We start from the raw sequence: 25,424 nt of genomic DNA, 5'->3' as shown, positions 1-25,424 counted from the left end.
GAAAGAGGCCAGCCTCCCTTCTTGAAGCTTCCCGGATAGGGTTTTGCCTCTAAGATGCTTTCGTGATCTGGAAGGATAAATAGCCCTGAGGCACAGTTAAAGGATAGCTCAGCTGGTTAGAGCATGGTGCTGATAACACGAAGGTCGCAGGTTCGATCCCCCTATGGGATAGCTGCATATTCCTGCATTTCAGGGGGCTGGAATAAATGATCCTAAACGATTCCTCCTAGCTCTACGATTCTATGAATAATAATAATTTATTCCCCGCCCATCTGGCTGGGCTTCCCCAGCCACTCTGGGCGGCTTCCAACAAAATATTAAAATACAGTAATGCATCAAACATTAAAAGCTTCCCTAAACAGGGCTGTCTTCAGATGTCTTCTAAAAGTCTGGCGGTTGTTGTTCTCTTTGACATCTGGTGGGAGGGAGTTCCACAGGGCGGGCGCCACTGCTGAGAAGAGATTATGGTCTCTCAAGTCATATTTCCCCCCCCCCCCCAGTTTTTAAGTTCACACATGGAAGCACTTACGCCTGATTCTCAAAACGCTCAGTCTGTGGGGGCTTCCTGAAAGTCTCAGATTTGGAATTTACATTTCCAAAGGTCGTCGTCTGTCTCTAACCTCTAAGGAAGGAAAGAGAGTCCAAAACCTTCTGGGGTAGCCTCAAGGCCACCACAATTTGGAAGGCTACAAAAGAGGAATGGACAAATTCGAGGAAGATAAGGCTATTCAGTGGCTACTAGACATGATAGCTATGTTCTGTCTACGCAGTCAGAGACAGTCATCTTTCTGGAAACTGCCGGAGGGGAGAGGGCTCTTGTGTTCAAGTTTCCCACAGTTATCTGAGTGGCCCCTGTGATATGCTATCGATTGACCTGATCCTGCGGGCTCTTCTCATGTTCTTTGGGTCAGCAACATGCATAGGATGTGAGTGGTGAGACTCAAAAAGGAGGCTCCTTTGCTCAGTCAGAGAGCTCATGTTTTGCAAGCAGAACATCCTGGGTCTAATCCCTGCTACCTTCAATTTTAAAAGAGATGATCAGATAGATAGTGATATTTGCTGTGCTACTGAGATTTGTTAATTGCCTTGAAGACCTTCCTAAAGACAGAGAGCAGATAGGCTGATGAAGCAAGTAAGAATACATAGCCCTGAACACAAAGAGTTGGTTTCTATACTTCAGGGTGTATATTCTCACATTGTGTGTTTTCAGCTGCAACACAGGAAGCTGTCTCCTACTGGGTCAGACCTTTGACTGGCAGTGACTATCCAAGATTTGGGGAAAGGAAGGCATTGGGGAGTTTTGTTTTGGGTGTATGTTTTTACCCGTCCCTCCTCTCCCCCTCCCCATCCCACAACACATTTAAATGTGTATTTTCTCTAAATACATGCATTTTCAAAAATGGGAATTCTGATGCCTTCAAACAGCCAATAATTGCATTGCAGAACAGGATAAGAGTGAGGTCCAGTGGATCACTAAAATATGTTCCACACATTAGTCCAAGAGGTGCAGGTCAGAAAATATTGTGCAGGAATTCACAAACACCATCTTCCTCAAGCTTTTCTGCTCACGACAAATTGGTTTATACAGCATGTTAATTCTATTTTCTGAAGCAGAAGCTCCCTTCTTGTTCTTCTTCCTTGGTCTGCTCCAGAAGTCGGCAGAACAGGGCAGGTGTCAAGGTGCAGAGCTGTTCTCAGTCCCATTCTTCCAAGACTCAGAGCCACCATCCTAGTCCTCATGAGGCAGGCGGTACAACAAGTTTGTAGGCTGCACAGGACGTCATCCCCTTCCCTGGGCAGGGGTGGGGGAGAAACCTGATTCGATTTAAAGTTGAACTTGCCTAATTTGCAATATCCGAAACAACACATGAACTAGAACACATCCGCCTCTCAAAATTCGGACTTTTCTGAATTTTGTCATACTGCTCTCCAGCCCGGCAGTGACAACAGAAATGCGTCCGTCTGGGTTAAGCGTGCATGTGGACACATATATTCATGAGAGTGACATGCAAACATGCATTGCGTTAGGCGAAACTGCTTCCCCAAAGCGTGTCTACAGTATTTGTCAAAACGGCACGCAAATATGTGTTGATTGGGAGAAATTCGCACTAAAATGCTGGAGAACTTTCACGAGACTTTTTTAAAAAACAAAACAAAACTTGCAGATTGCTGCAGAGCTGTGGAATTAAAGAATTGGGGGGGGAGGGTGAGAATTTTTAATTTGTGAATTAAAGATTTGGAAGGTTGAGAAGCTGAGAGAACCGAAAACTCCCAGAATCTGTGGGGCAATCCTGGGATGTTTTCTGAAAACTTTCATCTTTCCCTTCTCTCTCTCTCTCTCTCTCTCTCTCTCTCTCTCTCTCTGCCTCCATCTGTTTCCCAGAACAGATATTGGGGGTCTTACACATAATGCCTGAGGAGTCTTAAAGTTTGAAGCCTTCCCCACAGATGTCAGTGGTGGTAGAAGCTTCTAGCATGTACCCCCAGAAATCTCCTGTTATTTTAAAGCAGGCACTTATTTGTGACTTGTTCGCCACAGCATCACACATCTCTCTTTAACAGCCCTTTTGTCTCTAACCTATACAGCTCTGTGGAACAAACAGTCCCGTTCCACAATGTCCCTTTTCTCCCCAGTTTTTGACCTGGCAACCCCACTCTTCCGGCCTGGGAGGAGAGGAGGAGCCTGGAGGGGTTATTTGCGTTCATTGCAAAATGTTTGTTTGGAGATCCAACCCTCCTTCCTTTCCCCTTCCCAGTAACAAAATGATGAACGACAGTAACCCCCTCCTGGGATCTTTTAGGATTTATTTTATCTCGAGGTCCACATTTTTTAGATAAACAGCCCTGGTTAAGAAATCCTTTGTTTTTGTTGAGAAACTCAACTCTCCCACACCCTTTCTCTTGTGGAAATTTTTTCTTCTTTCTTGCACTGCAGTCCTTAATCTTCACACACACACACACACACACACAAACCACGTTTTATTCTAGAATCAATTGTACACACAGTCTAGATCTATTGCCTAATTTTTGCCCCTGGAAGGTGCTTCTTGGGTCCTATCTCTAGAAATAACAGTCTGACCTTTTTGAGGGGGGGGGGCAAGGAGACTTCTGAGGTCAAGACAGGAAAACAACCCCAGAGAAAGAAAGATTTGTAAAGGTTTTTAAGGCAACTTCAGCAAAGGGGTGAGCAGATTTGAGGTGGGGAAAAGACCCACTTTGTAGAGCAGAACAGCCTTCCAAGCGATTGGCAAAACATTTCTGAGCTATTTTCGAGCTCTAGCGCTCGCAGGCAGAATACCACAACAATATATAACAAGGGGGATTATTTAGCTGCGATTCCTGCGATGCGTAGGGTTGGACTAGTTGGCACCCTTCCAACTCTACAATTCTGTGATAGAAACTGGCTTCATTCTGAAAATAAAAGCTTATTGCAGATTGAGTCTGCATTACCACGTAGCGCAGCCCATTCGAAAAGAGATTAAAACAGATAAGAGTATCAGAAAAGTCCTGCTAGATAAGGCTGATGGCTCCTTCTGTCTGGTATCCTGTTCTCAAAGCAGCGGCGCAGATGCCTGGGGGGAACTCTGAAACACAAGAGCCCTCTCCCCTTCTGGGATTTCCAGCCATTGTGGCTAGCAGCCATCTGTAGCTTTCTCCTCCGTGAACCTGGTGGTCACCACTGCTTCCTGTGGCAGTGAGTTCCATAGTTTAACTATGCACTGAGTGGGCGGTCCCAGAAATGGGGCGTTCATCCACCCCCATGATCCCGTGAGTAGTCATATGTCCAAGATCGCAGTCACCCTACAGCAGTGTGGTGTAGTGATTAAGAGCAGTGGATTCGTAATCTGGTGAACGGGGTTCGCTTCCCCGCTCCTCCACATGCAGCTGCTGGTTGACCTTGGGTCAGTCACACTTCTCTGAAGTCTCTCAGCCTCACTCACCTCACAGAGTGTTTGTTGTGGGGGAGGAAGGGAAAGGAGAATGTTAGCCGCTTTGAGACTCCTTAGGTAAAGGTAAAGGGACCCCTGACCATTAGGTCCAGTCGTGACCAACTCTGGGGTTGCGGCACTCATCTCGCTTTATTGGCCGAGGGAGCTGGCGTACAGCTTCCGGGTCATGTGGCCAGCATGACTAAGCCGCTTCTGGTGAACCAGAGCAGTGCATGGAAATGCCGTTTACCTTCCCGCCGGAGAGGTACCTATTTATCTACTTGCACTTTGAGGTGCTTTCGAACTGCTAGGTTGGCAGGAGCTGCGACCGAGCAACGGAAGCTCACTCTGTCGCGGGGATTCGAACCGCCTACCTTCTGAACGGCAAGCCTTAGGCTCTGTGGTTTAACCCACAGCGCCACCCACGTCCCAGCTGGTGAGACTCCTTAGGGTAGTGATAAAGCGGGATATCAAATCCAAACTACTACTCCTCCTCCTCTTCTTCTTCTTCTTCCTCCTCCTCCTCCTCCTCCTCCTCCTCCTCCTCCTCCTCCTCTTCTTCTTCTTCTTCTTCTTCTTCTTCTTCTTCTTCTTCTTCTTCTTCTTCTTCTTCTTCTTCTTCTTCTTCTTCTTCCTTCAGCTGGAGCATGTGCAGAGAGGAAGGGACATGAATGACTTAATCAAAGGGAGGGTTTTCAAATGCGTTTCCAGTAACTACTCCCATCTGGGTTGGTGGCAGGATCTAGAACCAATCTAGATTGACAGCAGCATGCTGAAGATGTGCAAGGACAATTCCGGATTGAGGGACAAACTACATTTTGTGCTACAAACAAGTTAGTGTATACAGAGCCTTAGGCACGCTATAATATTTTGGAAATGTGGGCTATCCACAAATTATATGGTTCTTTCCTGTTCGTACCACTTAGTGGTAAAACACTGACTAGTATTGCACATGTACGCAGCCGCCCAGAACTCTCTCACCAAGGCAGGGAGCTCAAGCAATAGATGGACCACTATATTATTTGCGAATCAGGCCTTATTGCAGACCCTCCGAGTGTCCCTATTTTCCAGGGGCGTCCCTGATTTAGAGAAGCCGTCCTGGTTTCTGATTTCATCCCAGAATGTACCACTTTTCCTTAGGACGTTCCTATTTTCATTGGGTAAATGTTGGTGGGTTACAGAGATATCCAATCCCTGAGCTGTCTGAAGGCAATCCTGTATAGGGAATGCTTTTTAAAATGTTTACTGTTTTATTATATACCGGTATGTTGGAAGCTGCCCAGAGTGGCTGGGCAACCCAGTGAGATATAGGGGGGTATAAATAGTAAAATTATCATTATGGAATGGAACGTCCCTATTTTCATCGGGGAAATGTTGAAGGGTATGTTATCATACAGAGGGTCAGATTGCTAATCTAAAATGCATAACATAGCAGAACTGGTCATGAGATTCTCCGTTCATTTTAATCAATTAGGTAAAGGTAAAGGTACCCCTGACCGTTAGGTCCAGTCGTGGACGACTCTGGGATTATGGCACTCAACTCGCTCTATAGGCTGAGGGAGCCGGCATTTGTCCACAGACAGCTTCCGGGTCATGTGGCCAGCATGACTAAGCCACTTCTGGCGAACCAGAGCAGCGCACGGAAATGCCATTTACCTTCCCACCAGAGCAGTACCTATTTATCTACTTGCACTTGACATGCTTTCGAACTGCTAGGTGGGCAGGAGCTGAGACCAACAATAGGAGCTCACCCCGTCGCAGGGCTTCGAACCGCCAACCTTCTGATCGGCAAGCCCTAATTAATGATAATTCCATTTATCAAGGTAGTTTACAAAATAAAAAAGTCACAAAGCCCATTGAAACAACAACAGAACTAAAACAAAGCATTAAAGCCCAACATGAACAGAAATTTAAAATCATCCACCTCGAAGCAAAGCAGGATAATAGTGTTTTTCGGTCAAAAAACAAAGAAGTCGTCAGCAGTTGATTAAATGTAGATGATGAATTGAAGGTTTCGTATTAGAACGGTACAGGCTACTTTCCTGCTTTTTAATTTGTGTGTGTGTGTGTTAAATAATCGTCACCATTATTATTTTTAAATAAGCCATTTCTTTTCCTCTCAACCTTTTTTCAAAAAAAGACATCTCTTCCCTCCCCCGCCCCTGATTCCTAGCTCAGGTTTTCTGCCCGTGTTGCGCAATCTCCCCGAAACACCAGCTGCATCAGTAACCAGCCAACCCCAAGCAAAACACAAAGTCTCTTTTCGAAAGTGCAGCCTCATCGCTTTCCAAGAGAGCCAGCCTGGCGGGGGCCCTGCAGTTTGGAGAGAGCGTGGAAGAAAAGTTGCCACAAGCATAGAGGTCTGGATTTGCTCAGGGAGCAAAGTCCCACGGGCATGCCTCAGCGTCAGCAGGATGGGACGGGGCAGTGGCGTCACATTGCCCTGTGGCAGTTCTCACGCACAGGTGCCTTGAGGCCCCTGCGATTTCCTCCTCGTTCCTTTGCCTATCGCAGGGATTATTTTAGCAGGGGATGCTTTTTCAAGGTTCCATTTGCCTCCCTGGTGGGAAAAGCTGCCAGTTGAATAAAGCTACAATCATACCTCATGTTAAAGGGAAAGGGAAAGGGACCCCTGACCATTAGGTCCAGTGGTGGCCAACTCTGGGGTTGCGACACTCATCTTGCTTTATTGGCCGAGGGAGCCGGCGTACAGCTTCCGGGTCATGTGGCCAGCATAACTAAGCTGCTTCTGGCAAACCAGAGCAGCGCACGAAAACGCCGTTTACCTTCCTGCTGGAGCGGTACCTATTTATCTACTTGCACTTTGACGTGCTTTGGAACTGCTATGTTGGCAGGAGCAGGGACCGAACAACAGGAGCTCACCCTGTCATGGGGATTCAAACCGCCGACCTTCTGATTGGCAAGTCCTAGGCTCTGTGGTTTAACCCACAGTGCCTACGTTTGATTAATGTTACTTTTTTCATGTTGCATCCCGCAGTGACCCGGAAGTACAGTGGTACCTCGGGTTAAGAACTTAATTCATTCTGGAGGTCCGTTCTTAACCTGAAACTGTTCTTAACCTGAGGCACCACTTTAGCTCATGGGGCCTCCCGCTGCTGCCGCACCACCGGAGCACAATTTCTGCTCTCATCCTGAAGCAAAGTTCTTAACCCAAGATACTATTTCTGGGTTAGCAGAGTCTGTAACCTGAAGCGTCTGTAACCTGAAGCGTATGTAACCCGAGGTACCACTGTACCGGAAAGGGTTACTTCCGGGTTTCGCCGCTCGCGCATGCGCAGAAGCACTTGTTGTAATCAAAAATTGGCCTTTTCCCTTATGGGGTATTCAAGAGCCCATATAGAGTCTTTACATAGGTTCCCTATTGGTAGGAGAAAATAACAGAGGCCAACCGGAGAATATTGAGAAGCAAAGCAACTAGTAAGCTTGATCTTTATTGATCTGTTGCAACAGGGTGCTCCCCTTACACGCAGGAAAGGAGGAGGAACCCAGAACAATGGTGTGCAAGGCCTTATATGGACTTTTGAAATTGCCACCCTGTAGATCAAGACCACCCCCAGAAGCATCATACATACATCACAGAAGGGGTGTAACCTAAGACCACCCCTCAGATACATCCCACCTACATCACAGAAAAGGTGGTCTAAAATAGAAATTTGAATCTTGTTTTTCTCCTGTCCTTGTTTATCTCCTGTCTGGCAGGTTCCTTGATTGGATTGCCTGGGGAGCCTGGCCAGTCTTTTTGTAATGATTGTAATGATTAGTTCCTAGGCCAGGTCACAGGCTCACACCCTATTCAAACACAGACATACCCTTAAGACAGGATTGGTGAAGGAAAAGACAATGGGGAGGCTTTTCCATTTTCCTTTGACCTTGCAGAGAAAACATTTGGTCAGTTTGGGATAGTTTGGGAATCAAAATGGTTCCAGGTCGGTCTTCCTGTGCTGATCTATGTATGTGCTTGGTTGGTACACTTATGAACATTTAACATATATCTAAGACCTCAAAATTCCTATCACACACTAAATCGTGCTTTGCGCATGCGCACAAGCACCAAATCTCAAAGCACACCTGCGCAGATACGGCACTTCAGGTTGCAGGCTTTTCATGTTGTGAACGGACCTCTGGAATAGATCCTGTTTGCAACCAGAGGATCTACTGTACTTGCTAAAAGGTAAAGGTAAAGGGACCCCGGACCATTAGGTCCAGTCGTGGCCGACTCTGGGGTTGCGGCGCTCATCTCGCTTTATTGGCCAAGGGAGCTGGCGTACAGCTTCCGGGTCATGTGGCAAGCATGACTAAGCCGCTTCTGGCAAACCAGAGCAGTGCACGGAAATGCCGTTTACCTTCCTGCCGGAGCGGTACCTATTTATCTACTTGCACTTTGACGTGCTTTTGAACTGCTAGGTTGGCAGGAGCAGGGACCGAGCAATGGGAGCTCACCCCGTCTCGGGGATTCGAACTGCCGACCTTCTGATCGGCAAGTCCTAGGCTCTGTGGTTTAACCCACAGCGCCAACCGCATCTCTTTTACTTGCTAGAATGCGCTTAAATATGGGCGAGTCTCTCGGTTTTGGAGACCAACACTGCACAAGGAAAATTCCACTTACTCTGTGAGAGTTCCCCCTCTTTTCCTCCGCCCCAAATCCTCAACTGTCTGGAGCAGATTTTGAGGGTGCTTGAGGGAGGGAGGAAAGGTTCCACTGTGCAAGCGGAAAAGTCTGTGCGAGTTTAACAGCAGCATGCGCCGTTTCAGAATTATAAAATGATGTGTGGCCTGCGGAAAGTGGCTAGCGGGGAGCTTTTCTCGCTCTCTCATCACACAGGAACTTGTTGGGCCCCCAGTGAAGCCGAATGCTGGGAGATTCAGGACAGATAGAAGAAAATGAGTCCTCACACAGCATACAGTTAAACTGTGGAACTTACTGCCACAGGAGGCAGTGATGGCCACCAACATAAGAGATGATTGGACAGATTCATGGAGGAGAGGTGCAGGTTTCTGACGGGCACTTGGAAGGCCACTGTGAGAACAGAATGCTGGAGAACTAGATATCCTGTCAACCTGATCAAGCAGGGCTCTTCTTATGTTCAACACTGGATATGACCCTGAGTTTCTATGTGTTAAGTTGTGGGTGAACATATCAGACGACACAGCGATTCTTCAAACAGCTCTTGTTTATTCACAGGCCAGGAGAGAACTGAACTGAAGGGTTCAGCCAGCCTGCTTATATAGAGCTCCAGTACAATGTAACTGTAACAATTTTCTAAAACTATCCAATCACTGAATGTCACTTTCAATCTACAGTATCCCCCTGCTGGCCCAGGGTGAGAACTTCAGTACATAACTCTATGCCCCCCTCCCCAGTTTAAATACAGTTCCCCAGATTTTGGAATGTTTGCCATTTTTTAAAAAATCACCAAGAGTTTAGTGTAAGGTTCTTCTATTATCCACATTATCTGCAAGCAGCTTGGCCCGATAGAATGGTTTCTTGTATGCTATTTTCAATAATAATAGTGTGCATTTTTATGACAGCTTTGTTCCTCCCCGAATATGCATGCTTTTTTGCATTATTTGGTTGGAGAACTACATTGCAAAATGTGGAGAAGTGCAGATTTCCAAGGATATTATTTATTTATTATTAAATTCCTGCGGGAATTTCTTTCTTTCTTTCTCTTTCTTTCTTTCTTTCTTTCTTTCTTTCTTTCTTTCTTTCTTTCTTTCTTTCTTTCTTTCTTTCTTTCTTTCTTTCTTTCTTTCTTTCTTCCTTCCTTCCTTCCTTCCTTCCTTCCTTCCTTCCTTCCTTCCTTCCTTCCTTCCTTCCTTCCTTCCTTCCTTCCCTCCCTCCTTCCTTCCTTCCTTCCTTCCTTCCTTCCTTCCTTCCTTCCTTCCTTCCTTCCTTCCTTCCTTCCTCGAAAGAGCGAGAAAAACCCTCCCTCTATCCACTCATTTTCTGTGCCATGCATGGTTTTCATAAACTTCTAGCATGTTGCCTGTGACCCGCCTTTTCCCTAAGCTAAAAATGCTGCCGCCTTTTCTCATGGGGAGTTGCTCAATCCCTTTGATCATTTTCTTGGACATAACAAAGCCAAACACATGTCACTAGCCAGGCCTGATACCTCCCCAGCACCTCTCGAGGGCTGCAAATAATGGTTGTCACACATCATCTGGCCAATGAGCCGCATTTGTGTCTGGCCGGATATTCTCACATCATGCAGGCTGTATTTGTATTCTTGTATGTTCTCAGTCATACTTTGGTGGCTTCTTGTCCCAACTTGTTTCTCTCCTTTGGGCCAAGCTGCATGGGTAGCTTCCCTAAAAAGGACTTGTTTTTCCACCCTGTCCACAAAGAAATGTGCATTAAAATAAAACACGGGTGCTTTCTAAATACGGTATTTTTCCGTCTATAAGACGCTCCCATGTATAAGACGCCCCCTATCTTGGGGGACTCTGGTTTAAGAAAATGAGGAGTGGGAAAGAGATGGCCTATAAGACACCCCCATGTATAAGACACCCCAAAATTTTGGACATTGTTTTTTAGGGAAAGTATCTAGTCTTATACACGGAAAAATACGGTACTCTGGATATCACTGGCTGATCTGGTGCCACGACGCTCCCCAAAGCAAGTTCTGCCTCTCGAAGGACATGTCTCTGCTTGACTCTGAAAGTCTTATTACCATCTCTTTGTATCATGTGCGTGCATATCAACCACTCTGAGACACACAGGGCGAAATCCCAGTTTCTGGTACCTGTTCCTAGTAAACCATTGCCCCTTCTCTCTCTCTCTCTCTCTCTCTCTCTCTCTCTCTCTCTCTCTCTCTCCCCCCCCCCCCTTGATGTGAATTTGAAAAGTTGTCATTGTTCAGAGAGTATGCATGCATATTTGCTGTTGTTGGCATTTGTCTGTCTCTCTCTTTTTAAAAAAAATGCTTTTTATTGAATTTTCACAAACATAAATAAAACTTAATCTTTTACAGTCAACATTTTACGTCATCTTATTTACACTGTGTATATTCACGCCCAGACTTCCTTCCTTCCCTGCTTCGGTTTTCTTAGTATATATCTTCTCTTGCAGATTCTTATTTACCTTCTATACACATCACAGGATTTATGTCAACCCTGCTACAGTTTTTAGACTTCTACAGTTAATTCTTATGTATGCAACAAATTTACCCCACTCTTCTTCAAACTTTGTCCCTTTTTGGTCTCGAATTTTATAAGTCATTTTAGCTAATTCTGTATAAAATTTAGTCTGCCACTCCATTACTGTTGGGGTCTCCTGTAATTTCCACTTCTGAGCCATGAGGATCCTAGCTGCTACTGTAGCATATTGAAATAGTTTACGATCTTTGGCATTTGTCTGTCTCGAGAGACAATAGAGTGTGCCTCTGGGGGTAACGTCAAACCACTGTATTAGCAGCACTGAAGTGACCTCCCTGGGGTGAAATCCTGGGCAGTGTGGATGGAGGTCCGGGTTTGCCCAGACGACAAGACTCCCCTCCCAGTCTCACTGATGTGGTCTGAAGGAAAGCAGAGCAAGACATTTGGCACCAGTTGGGCCGTAAGGAGTCATACAAGGCACCGTCCAACCGTCTTAGGGACTGCACCCCAGGTATTTGTAGGGTTTCCTCCTAAGCCGTTTCTCCTCCCAAGGCAGCGGAGATTTAGGATCTGAGCATTCCTTCTCCTAGATGGGTGACCTTCATAGGTGGACGAGCCCCATCTGCCCCTCACTTCCTTCTACAGCCTGTGCAATAACTGCCTTCTTGACCATTGGACCCACTCTTGGTCTCATCTGCTCAAACCGCATCCAGGGAAGCCCCTGACTCACTGAGGGTTTGAGACCCATCAGCTACCCTCACCTGGTTTAGCAGGCCAGTCAAATCCATTCCTCAGTTGTAGCTGCTGTCGCCTGCTGACAGCTTCTAGTAGCCACAGGTGAGAGCTGAATGCAGGGTGCGGACCAAAGGGGGAAAACTACCCCAGGAGGAGCATGATGTGTCCTCCACCAGAGGTGCTAAAGGGACCCCTGACCATTAGGTCCAGTCGTGGCCGACTCTGGGGTTGCGGTGCTCGCTTTATTGGCCGAGAGAGCCGGCGTACAGCTTCTGGGTCATGTGGCCAGCATGACTAAGCCGCTTCTGGCAAACCAGAGCAGCGCACGGAAACGCTGTTTACCTTCCTGCTGGAGAGGTACCTATTTATCTACTTGCACTTTGACGTGCTTTTGAACTGCTACGTTGGCAGGAGCAGGGACCGAGCAACGGGAGCTCACCCCGTCGCGGGGATTTGAACCTCCGACCTTCTGATTGGTAAGTCCTAGGCTCTGTGGTTTAACCCACAGTGCCACCTGCGTCCCTACCAGAGGTGCTACCCCTCCCCTTAACACCCCATACGCATACTATGTCATCACTTATAGCCTCTGGTGCTGCAATGAGTGAAAGGGAGGACAATTCTCCAAGGGATTGTGGGGGCAGCCATCTTGGATTGCCACACTGTAAGTAGCCCCAAGGGATTACTGTACTATCCTTGTTGTGAACAACTAGTTCAAAGCCAAAGGGCAGCCAATGAACCAGAAATAAGAGAGTCTGATTGTTTTTACTTTGGGCCAGTTGCCAGAATTCATTGTGCAAGTGCCAGAAATTGGCAGGGTGAGCATTATGTTTTTAATTGAAGCTGGGCTTTTCAAAAAGAAAAGAAATACATTAGACAACATCTCTGGTCAGCTGTGGAGTCTCAGACAGGTTGACCAACGTATGCAAAGATACATGTGTAGGATACCTTCACAGTTGCACGTCACATGCGGTGCTGAGCTCAGGCAGGCAGGCAGGCAGGCGGGTGAGGGCAGTGGCAGAGCAACTAGCCAACATGGCAGCTGTGGGGATTGTTATCACACCTGCCTTCCCACGCGACCTGAGTAGTGATCTGCCTTAGACTCTGCCCCATGGCTCCATCAGGCGATCAAAGTTGGCATCTTCACAGAAAGATATGGGCCATCACACAGGAACAAGGGGAGCTGCCTCATACTGAGCCAAACCATTGGTCCATCAAACTCCATACAGTGGTACCTCGGGTTAAGAACTTAATTCATTCCAGAGGTCCATTCTTAACCTGAAACTGTTCTTAACCTGAAGCACCACTTTAGCTAATGGGGCCTCCCGCTGCTGCCGTGCCGCCGGAGCACGGTTTCTGTTCTCATCCTGAAGCAAAGTTCTTAACCTGAAGCACTATTTCTGGGTTAGCGGAGTCTGTAACCTGAAGCGTATGTAACTTGAGGTACCACTGTACTATCTACATCATGGGTAGGCAACCTAAGGCCCGGGGGCCTGATGCGGCCCAATCGCCTTCTCAATCTGGCCTGTGGATGGTCCGGGAATCAGCGTGTTTTTACATGAGTAGAATGTGTGCTTTTATTTAAAATGCATCTCTGGATTATTTGTAGGGCGTAGTCTATGCCGCATAAGAATTCGTTCATCCCCCCCCCCCAAAATAGTCCAGCCCACCACATGGTCTGAGGGATGGTGGACCGGCCCATGGCTGAAAAAGGTTGCTGACCCCTGGTCTACACTGACTGGCAGCAGCAGGCGGGAGTCTCTTCCAGCCCTATTTGAAGATACCAAGGATTAAAACTGGCACCTTTTCCTTGCAAATCAGATCTATGCCCCTTCTCCAATTCAGGTAGCCCCTTCTTCCAGGCCCAGAAAACAATAGACTTAACTTCTTCTTTTTTAACCTCCATCCTAACTAATTCCATCAGGGCCTACAATCCAGTAAGTTCCCAAGTGCATCATTTTATAGCATTCATTTTTGCCTGGGCCTGTGTGTGGCAGGACGGGCAAAAAGAAAGAAACCACTTGAATAAACCTGGCAAAGCAGAAACAACCCCGAGTTTTTGCACCTGGGTGTTCAGAAACATCCTGCATTGCAGGGGGCTGGATTAGATTGCCCTCAGAGGTCCCTTTATGATTTCATGCTCCCTGTGGAGCTGCAAAGGTATGCTGCTGATTCGGGATAACCGATGCCCTTTCAATTACTGTTTACCTGTTCCTCCTGCTCTGTGTGTGTGTCGGTTGTTGTGCACTGCAAAACGAGACATGAAACTCCATCACAAGAAAGGGAGACCCCTGTATCTAAAGTACATTTTATTCAGTTAACAGGTCAAAATGGGAAAGAAAGAAAAAAACACACCAGGAAAGCCAAGAAATTGTGGTGAAAGGAATGACACAAGTGTCTTGGGTGTGAGGTGTTAAAACGGGGAAACAGGGCAGAGCGCCCTTTTCTTGTCAGTGGTTCGCAGGTGCAACAGCGGTTACTAATGGAGGACCTAGAAAGTGCTGGTCACCAGAGAAAAGTGTGTGGAATGTTAATTGGCCAAAATGGCAGCACTCTGGCCAAGTAGAGCTGGACAGGGAGGGGGACCTGCTGTGCTGTGTGAGGTTAGTATACAGCAAGGACCGTCAATGCCTGTCCAGCCAAAGAGAGCCATCTTGGTTCCCATAGAAACGGAGGTCAGCCATGTTGCTCTTCCTGGGAGCACAGGCCTTAGGCCTGTGCCTGCACCTGCGCCTGAGCCTCCTTGACTTTCTCCACAAGGGCCTGGATCCGGGTGGTGAGGTCCTCCACCAAGGGGGCGAACCACTCGCGCACCTTTTCGGCCGTCTGGTCAAAGGAGTCCTTCAACTCCTGAGCTCGGCTGTTGAGTTGCTCGTGGACCATCTTCCCTTGCTCGCCCATGGCCTGTACCAGGGCCTGGAAACGCTGCTGCCCCTTCTCGCGGATTTTGGAGAAATAGGGCTCCAGGCTCTGGCGCACAGCTTCCACCTTCTCATCTGTGCTGGTCTGCACTTCCGCCCTGTAGGCTTCGAACTTCTTATGCAGGTCGTCGACATCCTTTGTGAGGCGCTTCTTCATCTTGCGCATGTAGAGGTTGAACTGGGACCGCAGCACCTCCATGTTGTGGTTGAGCATCAGGCGCGCATCGTTGGTGTACTGGACCACCTTGCCCTTGGTCTCCTCCATGTCGGTCCGCAGCTTCTCGGACAAGGCCGACATTTCGGTCGTCAGGCGCTGCTGCGCATCCTGGGCGTAGGGGCCTATCTTGGAGCGCAGGTTCTCTGTGTAGAGGTCCAGCTCCGCCATGGTGTCTGTGATAAAGCCGCTGTGGAGAAGGAGGAGGTAGCAGGGAAGGGTCAGAATCATGTCACCCTGGTCATTTTCTAGCATTAGGCCCTGCCGCCATAATTCTCGCAGGCCTCAGATCTCTCCAGACGGAGAGGCCATGCAGACAACCAATCTATCCTGAGGTGAGCTTGCCCACCTTGGAGGAACATGGGTGCCTGTACCAGCCTGCTAAGTGGCAAGGAGAATTTGGCCACCCTGGCGCCACCTTCACACCATACATTTAAATCCCTCGTATACCTCACTAGCAAAACCCCAAAGAAACCTGGTAACTGCAGATCATCTGGTTACCTCCTGCTTGGACTACGATTATCTCCTGCAGATCATCTGGATATCTCATGCTTGGACTACTGCAATGTGCTCTACGTGGGGCTACCTTTGAAGGTGACTTGGAAATTACCAACTAATCCAGAACATGGCTGCCGGACTAGTGACTGGGAGTGGCGGCCGGGAACGTATAACACCAGTCTTTAGATGATTTACATCGTCTCCCAGTACATTTCCAAGCTCAGTTCAAGGTGTTGGTGCTGATTAAAGCCCTAAACAGCCTCATTGACCTTATATACCTGAAGGAGCGTCTCCACCTCCATCCTTCTGCCTGGACACTGAGGTCCAGCTTTGAGGGCCTTCTGGCGGTTCCCTCACTGTGAAAAGTGAGGTTACAGGGAACCAGGCAGAGGGCCTTCTCGGTGGTGGCACCTTCCCTGTGGAACGCCCTCCCAGCAGATGTCAAGGAAATAAAAAACTAATGAACTTTTAGAAGACATCTGAAGGCAGCCCTGCTTAGGGAAGTTTTTAATGTTTGATGTTTTATTGTGTTTTTAATATTCTGTTGGGAGCCGCCCAGAGCAGCTCGGGAAACCCAGTCAGGTGGATGGCATTTAAATAAGGAATTATTATTATTATTATTATTATGGTTGCATTGAAGTCACGGTCCTAGCACTTTTACAAACTACAGTTCCCAGGATTCTCCATGACTGTTAAAGTGGTATAAGAGAGCCTTAAATAGAAGGCATAGATGGGGCTCCAAGTCAGATTTGACTTACATGTGAGATAAAATGGTCGTCTGTCACCAGACTCTGTTTGAGCCATGAACAAAAAGCTGTCAACCACTCAGCCAGTCTCAGCTTCAGCCCCTGCGACTGACAAGTGCCAACCAAGTGTTTGTGGTTGGAAAATCTAGCTATTAGAGCTTCCAGGAAACAACACATTTAAATCACCAGCCATTTGCTCCCCCCTTTAATGTCTCCCATCTGTGAGAGTGGCTGCCTGATGCTTCCTCTATCCTCAGGGCTGGATTCAGACCTTTGAAGACCTAAGCATATCTATCCCTGTAGATATCTAATTCAAAATATAAGCAGTAATAAAGTGTGAAATAAAATTTTATTTTTTTGAAATGAAATGAAACCTACAGTAAAATGGAAAACAATGTTTATTTTCCTATATTCATATGAATAATGTTTCTTTTGTTCAGCTGCACCGTATGGTCTATATCAGGAGTGGCCAACTCTCAAGAGATTACAATCTACTTTCAGAATTAAAAACTGGCAGTGTTCTCCCCCCCCCCCCGTTTTTGGGGGGTTCAGCTCAAAGTGGTTGAGCTTTAGGGAGGAGAGAACCCCATTTCTTAGAGGTTTTGGGGGGGACTTCTGTTTTTGGGGTGGCTAGAGGCAAGGGACAAAGGTCTCTCACAAAAAGATCGCTATGGATGAAAACAGCGGCACAAAGAAAGCTCCGTCTTCCCTTCCAGAGATGAAACAACAATGGAGGGTGGGAAGAGGGGAGGAGAGCAGGAGTCAGTTTTTGCGATGCTAAGGAAAGGGAGCCAGAGATCGACCGCGATCGACCTGTTGGACATCCCTGGTCTATATGGTAAATCTGGCAAAAGGAAATTTCTGTGGTGCCCGCCCCTTCCCTTCATGCCCTAAGGATGAGCTTATTTTGCTTAATACAGCCCTGTCTACCCAGGCTACACTCTCTCACATCGGCTTGTGACTTACATCTTCCACAGTCAGCACCGCAGAGAAAGTGGACATGTTCTGGGATTTATACTACTCTTCTTCCAAACAACTATTACTCAGAAAAAAGATCACCAAATTAAGCTGACTAATGCTGGCTACACACTCTTGTTTATTCTGCATCCAGTGTGACCCCAGTTCTGGTTTAAAAAGCAGTGTTTACATGATGATTATCCACAATCCATATCTATCCTGTTGTTTCTTAGGGAATACTGTGTCTCGGTGCATTTCCCCGCTGCAAACCATTTCCTGCTTGCCTTCCTTTTCCTCCGATCTCATAGACCACATAACACTGGTCTTGAAAGACCTACACTGGCTCCCAGTACGTTTCCGAGCACAATTCAAAGTGTTGGTGCTGACCTTTAAAGCCCTAAACAACCTCGGCCCAGTATACCTGAAGGAGCGTCTCCGCCCCCATTGTTCTGCCCGGACACTGAGGTTCAGCTCCGAGGGCCTTCTGGAGGTTCCCTCACTGCGAGAAGCGAAGTTACAGGGAACCAGGCAGAGGGCCTTCTCGGTATTGGCACCCGCCCCATGGAACGCCCTCCCATCAGATGTCAAGGAAATAAGCAACTATCCAACGTTTAGAAGACATCTGAAGGCATCCCTTTTAGGGAAGTTTTTAATGACTGATGTTTTAATGTATTTTTAATCTTTTGTTGGAAGCCGCCCAGAGTGGCTGGGAAAACATATGGATGGCGTATAAATAATAAATTATTATTATTATTGAGGAAAAGAACATCCAGCTGTGTTTCAAGCTGCCAATGTGTGCACAGCCTAAATCAACCTTCAGCAGGAGCCTGGAGGTAATGAGGGACCACTCTGGAAGATGTCGTGGCCCCATCAGGGTGTGAGCCAATCTGACAATGCCAGTCTTTAACGCCAGGCCCCAGTAAATTTCAAAGCTCTGTTGGTTCCAGAACAAATGAGGGATGCAAGAACCAAAGCAACATTTTGCAAAGGACCTGACAAATTTGAAAATTCTAAGGGCTGATGTCCAAACAAACAAAAACAGAAGATCCTAAAATCCAGGGATTTTTTAACTTCAGAAATTGTACAATTCCAATTGCGATTCCTGCCATGTAAGTGTGATATGGGCTGTGTACATACTATACCTTTAAAGCACATTCGAAATGCATTCTTTCCCTCAGAGAATTATGGGAACAGTAGTTTACCCCTCGCAGAGTTACAGTTCCCAGGAGCACTTATCAAACTACAGTGCCCAAAATTCTTTGAGGGGGGAAACATGCTTTGAATGTGCTGTAAAGGTACACAGCTTCATTTCCACCCCACTCCCCAAAATGTGTTTCGGTTCTAATAATTACCGTATTTTTCGCCCTATAAGACGCACCGGCCCATAGGACGCACCTATAGGACCCACCGGCCCAGCCGCGGGAACTCCCACAGGGCTCCCTAGGCTGCGGAGATCTGCTCGAAGCGCGGGGCGAACTCCCGCGGGCTCCCCAGGTTATGGATAGCTTCCTGAAGCCTGGAGAGAGAGGGGGGTCGGTACGCACCGACCCCTCTCGCTCTCCAAGCTTCAGCAAAAGCCTGCATTCGCCCCATAGGACGCACACACATTTCCCCTCCATTTTTGGAGGGGGAAAGGTGCGTCTTATAGGGCGAAAAATACGGTAGATATCACCCATCTTAAGATCTATTTCATTCTATGAGATTTAAGAGCAATGTGAGCTTGGACTTTTTGGAGCATGCAGTGAGGCTGTGAAAACTCCAGTTGAGCACGTGTCATAAAAAAAACACCTCACCTAGCGCCTGTACCCACTTAAAAGGAAGAAGCAAAACTACTCACTCCAGTTCCTTGCTGAGCTGCGAACTCTTGATTTGAGCAGTGGCATCATCAGCTGCATCCCCAATCCTGGTCACTACATCCCTGAAGACATCCACCGTCTCCTCCCATTTGGATTTTGTCCCTTCTTCGGGGACAGGGTTGGCCAAGGAGCCTGCGTGGATTAGGGAAAGGAGGAAAACATTCAAGGATCTAGAAACAGGCCAAACTCACGTCCCCCCAAACTGAATGAGGGATGCCTGTCAATATGGGGTGTCCCACCAGGTCGCAAGCCACTTACAAATTCAGCGAATCAGCGAAGCCACATTCCTGAGAGTGATGGCAAGGAGGCAAAACATGGAGGGATTTATGCAGCGTAGTCCTGCTCAGAGGAGACCCACTTAAAAACAATAGGCATGTGTCCATTGATTTCAATGGGCCTCTTCTGAATATAACTTTGTTGGAGACACGTCCCCAATTTAAAAGGTACTTCCTGTTGCAGGGGGGAAGTGCCGCCATCTTGTTTCCTCTTCCTATCGCTAGCTACTGTCTTGGCAACTGGAATGGGATGGGAGGGCTTGAGCATGTAGTTTGTGACTGTCCAGTGCTTTGGTTTTCAAAATGCCGGTCATTTCACAAGCCCAGATGGAAGTGCCATAAACCTCCTTTCCTTGTTTTATCAATCGATGGCACAAACGTCCTTACCTAATCCCAGCAGCTCTTAGGGCTCATATTACTTTCACAACTCAGCATTCCTAGATAGGGTAACCCATTGATGGGGCCAAAGGTTGCGGTTGTTAAACACAAGTCCTAAACTAACCTTGATGAGGCACCTGCATGCCGGAGTAGGCAAACAGCAAACTACTTCAGCCTAGGGTGGTCAGTCCAGATCCCCACAGAGCCTTCCCTTCTGGGGAGCAGTGGCGTAGCGTGGGTTGTCAGCACCCGGGGCAAGGCAAATAATTTGCGCCCCCTAACCCGTGGATTTGTGCCCCCTAACCCTAACCCCCAGACGTTGCGCCCGGTGCGCCCAGCCCCCCTTGCACCCCCCACGCTACGCCACTGCTGGGGAGCCAAGCCCACCCCAACCTTTCCCCTTAGGATGCATTTTCTTCCCATTTGTTTGCAGGTTTATCGTCCCATGCCCTCTGAAAACTCCCTTCTTTATCCTCAAAACAATCCTGCAAGGTAGGCGAGGCTGGCTGACTCAAGAGTCAACCCTGTCCGAGCAGGAATTTAAACCTGGCTCTTCCCCCCAATTCTAGTCTCATGCTCCAACCACTACACCACGCTGCCAAGCAATGAGAAGGAGGCAAAGGACTCTACAGCTCTCTCCTTCCACAATCAGCAATGGGTCACTTCCCTTATTACATACTACACATTACACAGCTGCACAAGTGAAGCACTCTGTGCCCCTGAGAGATGCTACCAGCTGGATTTTGATGAGGCCCTAAGCTACTGAAGGTAATGGGGCCCTTTATATGTCCAGCTGTCCTTTGTCAACAACAAATGGTCACTGTTTTTCGTGTTGAATATATGCTATATGGTAATTTATGGACCCAGCAGGTATCTAAAGCCATTTGCACATGTAGGCACCCTATATATAGAATTGAGCAAACCAGTGATATTTTAGGGAGCAGGCTAGCAGGCGGGGCCCATGACTTACATCACAGGAGCCTACACAACACAAAACACTGTTGCTGTATGTAGGTTTTATTTTATTTGTTTTTTTATCATATATTTTAGAAATGTACATCAAGGTTTTTTCTTCCTTTAATTTTTTTGGGGGCCCCCAAGAGAGTGGGGCCCTAAGCTGTAGCTTGTTTAGCTTATACGTAAATCCGGCACTGCTACCAGCCAGTGCAGACAGCCCTGAGCTAGATGGACAAGTGTCCAATTTTTTTTTATAAAGCAGCATCAATTGCACAGTGAGCAGGACAGAGTTTTAAAGCCCATGTGGCCAACATCCCCATAATTTAAAAGCACAAAAGTCAAGCTAGCTCGGATTTCTGGCCACTCTCAACAATGCAACCCTGATGTTCTGATGTGTCTAGTCTACCTTCATCCCTCTTTACATTAGCTCACGCCACACACAACTTGTGGAGAAGCGATATTCTCCCAACAAACCATGGCATAAGACTAAGAGCTGCTCTGATCTGCTTCACCAAGGTATACTGCCACCATTTGTGGAAGTTCTACACCCACGGAGGATAGAAATCTGTGGCGCATTTGAACTAGCCTTTAAGGAGCAATGGGACAGAGGGGTCGAAGGGTGCTTAGCTCATTCTGTGCATCCGATTTTATTCAAGACAAACCACCTCTTCCAGTTCCATCACTCACCTCCCAGCAGGACCGCTGTGAAAAACAGGGCAAGGAATTTCATGATCACCGACTTTTCTGGACCCTTCTGAGAAACGGAGACATTAAAAAAAAAAAGGGACAAAATTAGGTAATGGAGTGGGTGGGTGTGGGTATTTTCCTCCACCAGCAGGAATCTTTAAGAGAGACACACACAGGATTAATTGCAGCCCAGCCAACGATGAGACTGTACAGTATCTGCTCAGTCCCGAATGCCATACCATTAAAAAACCACAAAAAACAACCCTACATTAACAGATTTTTCTCCAAATGTCCTTAAATCAAAAACAGCTCTTTCCGCTTGGTCTCTTGGTCCCAGTCCACAATGCACATTAGAACCCACAAACCCCACACACCTTCAAAACAAGACAAGATTGTGCAAAGTTGCCAGTTATTCTGTTTTGCTCTCACCTTCCTTTACCTTCTCTTCCTCTGGAGTCTGGAAAGTGTTCAGCCAGACCTTCTGTGCAGACTTAAATACCCAGCTCAGCTGGTAGGGAAGAGAGGGGGGGAGGGAGGCGGGACTGGCAGAGTCAGCAACAGCAGTAGTCACAAAATTTTGCCAAAGTGGCATCGAGGACAAAGTTTAACACCCACACACACACTTTGCACACACACTGCTAGGGAAAGTCTTAACCCTGAACTCACCAGAGAAAGAGAGAGGGAGAGGGAGAGGGAGGGAGGAAAACAAAATAGTTAAAGCAATGTTTTTTTATTGCATCAAGTATGTGAACTTTTGACTGACACAAGTCTCCCCATCAGAAGCTGTTAAATAATTCTTTTTCCTCTCTGCCTGGAGAATGTGGAGAGGGGCTCTCACACATTTCCCATGGCCATCTTTCTCCCATTTTTTTTGCAGCTGGTACCTTGGGTTACATGCGCTTCAGGTTACAGACTCCACTAACCCAGAAATAGTACCTCGGGTTAAGAACTTTGCTTCAGGATGAGAACAGAAATCGTGTTCCGGTGGTGCAGCAGCAGCGGGAGGCCCCATTAGCTAGGGTGGTGCTTCAGGTTAAGAACAGTTTCAGGTTAAGAACGGACCTCTGGAACGAATTAAGTACTTAACCTGAGGCACCACTGTATTTGCACAAGCTTCACTGACAATCAGTGGCGTAGCGTGGGGGCTGCAGGGGGGGGGCCGGCCGCACTGGGCGCAACATCTGGGGGTTAGGGTTAGGGGGCGCAAATCCACGGGTTAGGGGGTGCAAATTACTTGCCTTGCCCCGGGTGCTGACAACCCACGCTACGCCACTGCTGACAATTGTTTTCTTGTATGAAACGAATTGTGTTCTTGGGTGGTACGGAAAAGATGGCATTGATTAAAATGTGTTTATGCTACAGTGAGGCCCAAAATGGGCGATCGAAGTCAGACTGAGTTAACATAAAACAGTGGGACAGAGTTGGGGAAAGGGTGATTCAGAGGGGAGAAGCAGCAGCGGGAGGCGATGCAAAGGTCTTATCCACCAATTTCTTCTCCCTTAACACTTCTGTTCCCAGTGGTGACAAACTCATATTGGAATACCCCAGCAGAGGTAACAGGGAAGAAGAGGACGGGGGAGACATTTGCCCCATCTCTCCTCCAAACTATATCCTCCCATCTCCTGCCATTCAACTGTTTTGCTGTTGAGACTTATCAGTTCAAGTCTGTTGCTGAATGTGTAGTTTATGAGGGTCTGAAAACAAATGTACAGTGGTACCTCGGGTTAAGTGCCGTGTTTTTCGCTCTATAAGACGCACCAGACCACAAGACGCACCTAGTTTTTGGAGGAGGAAAACAAGAAAAAATATATTCTGAATCTCAGAAGCCAGAACAGCAAGAGGGATCACTGTGCAGTGAAAGCAGTGATTCCTCTTGCTGTTCTGGCTTCTGGGATAGCTGCGCAGCCTGCATTCGCTCCATAAGACACATTTCCCCTTACTTTTTAGGAGGGAAAAAGTGAGTCTTATAGAGCAAAAAATACGGTACTTAATTCGTTCCGGAGGTCCGTTCTTAACCTGAAACTGTTCTTAACCTGAGGAACCACTTTAGCTAATGGGGCCTCCCGCTGCTGCCGCACTGCCGGAGCACAATTTCTGTTCTCATCCTGAAGCAAAGTTCTTAACCCGAAGGACTATTTCTTGGTTAGCGGAGTCTGTAAGCTGAAGCGTATGTACTCTGAAGCGTATGTAACCCGAGGTACCACTGTACACATTTCTACCACTTTTTCAGGCACGCACAAGGGAATCCTGACAGTAAGAGACACAGTCAACTGTACACGGTGATTTTGTGAGTTTTTGGACCCTTGGAAAATTCATCTGGGATTGTCCACAGCCCTACGTGACAGGTCGCAATTGCCAGATCTGTCAATAGACAGACACCTCAAGTTATATCAAGGGATATCAAGTCAACTCATAGGAACAGAATAAGCTGCCTCATGCTGTGTTAGACCCTTGGTCTGGCTAGCTTAGTAATGGCAAGGGCTGCTCAAGATTTCAGGCAGAGGCCACTCTCAGCTGTACCTGGAGATGACAGGTGTTGAACTTCGGAACTCCTGCATGCACTGCAGGTACTCTTGCCAATGTCTACTCAGGCATAAGTCTCATTGAGTTCAATGGGGCTTACTCCCAGAATTGCGCATAGGGTTATAAACCAAACTGGTTTATCTACATCATTTATTGAGACATATTTGGGGTGCAAACCCCCAAACTACCTAATTCATATTAGCGGACAGCAAGAATAATATTTCATGTTATGGGAAAGGAACCAAGAGGTGTTTGTTGCTCTGGTTTAATCCCATATGAAACAGGAAAGGGTATGTTGTTGCACACCTGACAAAACTAGAAAGGGGTTGAAATTTATCAATTAATGCACTCTTACGCCACTTTGTTAAAGGTACTGAGAAGTGGTAAAGGTAAAGGGACCCCTGACCGTTAGGTCCAGTTGTGGCCGACTCTGGGGTTGCGGCACTCATCTCGCATTACTGGCCGAGGGAGCCGGCGTACAGATTCCAGGTCATGTGGCCAGCATGACTAAGCCGCTTCTGGCGAACCAGAGCAGTGCACGGAAACACTGTTGACCTTCCCGCCGGGGCGGTACCTATTTATCCACTTGCACTTTGACATGCTTTTGAACTGCTAGGTTGGCAGGAGCAGGGACCGAGCAACGGAAGCTCACCCCGTCGCGGGGATTCGAACCGCCGACTTTCTGATCAGCAAATCCTAGGCTCTGTGGTTTAACCCACAGTGCCACCCACATCCCAAAGACATGTTATGGCCCCCCAGAGCTGTACCTGTAGCAAGGCAACTCTTAAAGCAGGCTTCCCCGACCTGTTTCTTCTCCAGATATTTCCGCCTGCCACTCACACAGGGCTGGTGGGAATCAAAGCCCAAAACATCTGGAGAAGAAGCAGGTTGAGGCAGGCTGTCCTAAAGGCATGCAGGGATCTCTGTCAGGAAGAAAATACTAGCTGCAGGCAGTTTCCACCACGTGGTGATGAAGCCCCAGCTGTTTGCTTATCTGCTAGAAAAATAAATCCCCAAGATGTTTTCTGTGTGTCTCCATGAACCTCAGATACGGTCATCCTGACCTCTGGTCTCAGCAGTGCTAAGGAGGGTTACTTTAGGTCAGACTTTGAAATGAGAAGCACGCTTTGCATTGCAGCCCGAAAGGGTAGCTGTGTGCTAGTTCCTTTTCTGAGCGGACGTTCCCAGGACCCCATTCTTTTATTCTGAATTAATTACCGCCAAAATGTGGGATTAGAAGGGGCTTCCAATGAGCTGCCTAGCCCTGGGGTTGCCAGCTTTTCAAACCAGCCCTGCACCTGTGTCTTTTGATAAAAAGACGCCTGCTTCTTGGGAGAAAAGCAATGACAAACCTAGACAGCATCTTAAAAAGCAGAGACATCACCTTGCCAACAAAGGTCTGTATAGTTAAAGCTATGGTTTTCCCAGTGGTGATGTATGGAAGTGAGAGCTGGACCATAAAGAAGGCTGATCGCTGAAAAATCGATGCTTTTGAATTCTGGTGCTGGAGGAGACTCTTGAGAGTCCCATGGACTGCAAGAAGATCAAACTGATCCATTCTGAAGGAAATCAGCCCTGAGTGCTCACTGGAAGGACAGATCCTGAAGCTGAGGCTCCAATACTTTGGCCACCTCA

General features: G+C 47.4%; 1 protein-coding gene across 2 annotated transcripts; it reads right to left on the bottom strand.

The window, feature by feature from the left end:
• Positions 1–14,071: 14,071 nt before the first annotated feature.
• APOE (apolipoprotein E) lies at positions 14,072–21,873 on the bottom strand. Of its 2 annotated transcripts, none has more exons than XM_081922336.1 (4): positions 21,706–21,873; positions 21,267–21,333; positions 18,951–19,101; positions 14,072–15,102 (listed from the first exon to the last, which is right to left on the bottom strand). In XM_081922336.1, the coding sequence occupies exons 1-4, from the start codon at positions 21,856–21,858 to the stop codon at positions 14,487–14,489; spliced, it is 987 nt and encodes a 328-aa protein (XP_081778462.1). In that variant the 5' UTR covers positions 21,859–21,873; the 3' UTR covers positions 14,072–14,486. The 2 variants fall into 2 exon arrangements, with proteins under 2 accessions (XP_081778462.1, XP_081778461.1); XM_081922335.1 differs by having other exon boundaries at positions 21,696–21,788.
• Positions 21,874–25,424: the final 3,551 nt, after the last annotated feature.

This window comes from Podarcis melisellensis (genome assembly GCF_964234715.1).
Source record: "Podarcis melisellensis genome assembly, chromosome: 8".
Taxonomy (NCBI): Eukaryota; Metazoa; Chordata; class Lepidosauria; order Squamata; family Lacertidae; genus Podarcis; species Podarcis melisellensis.
Note: the sequence above shows the minus strand (reverse complement) of the source record. Positions and strands in the feature narration are given on the sequence as shown.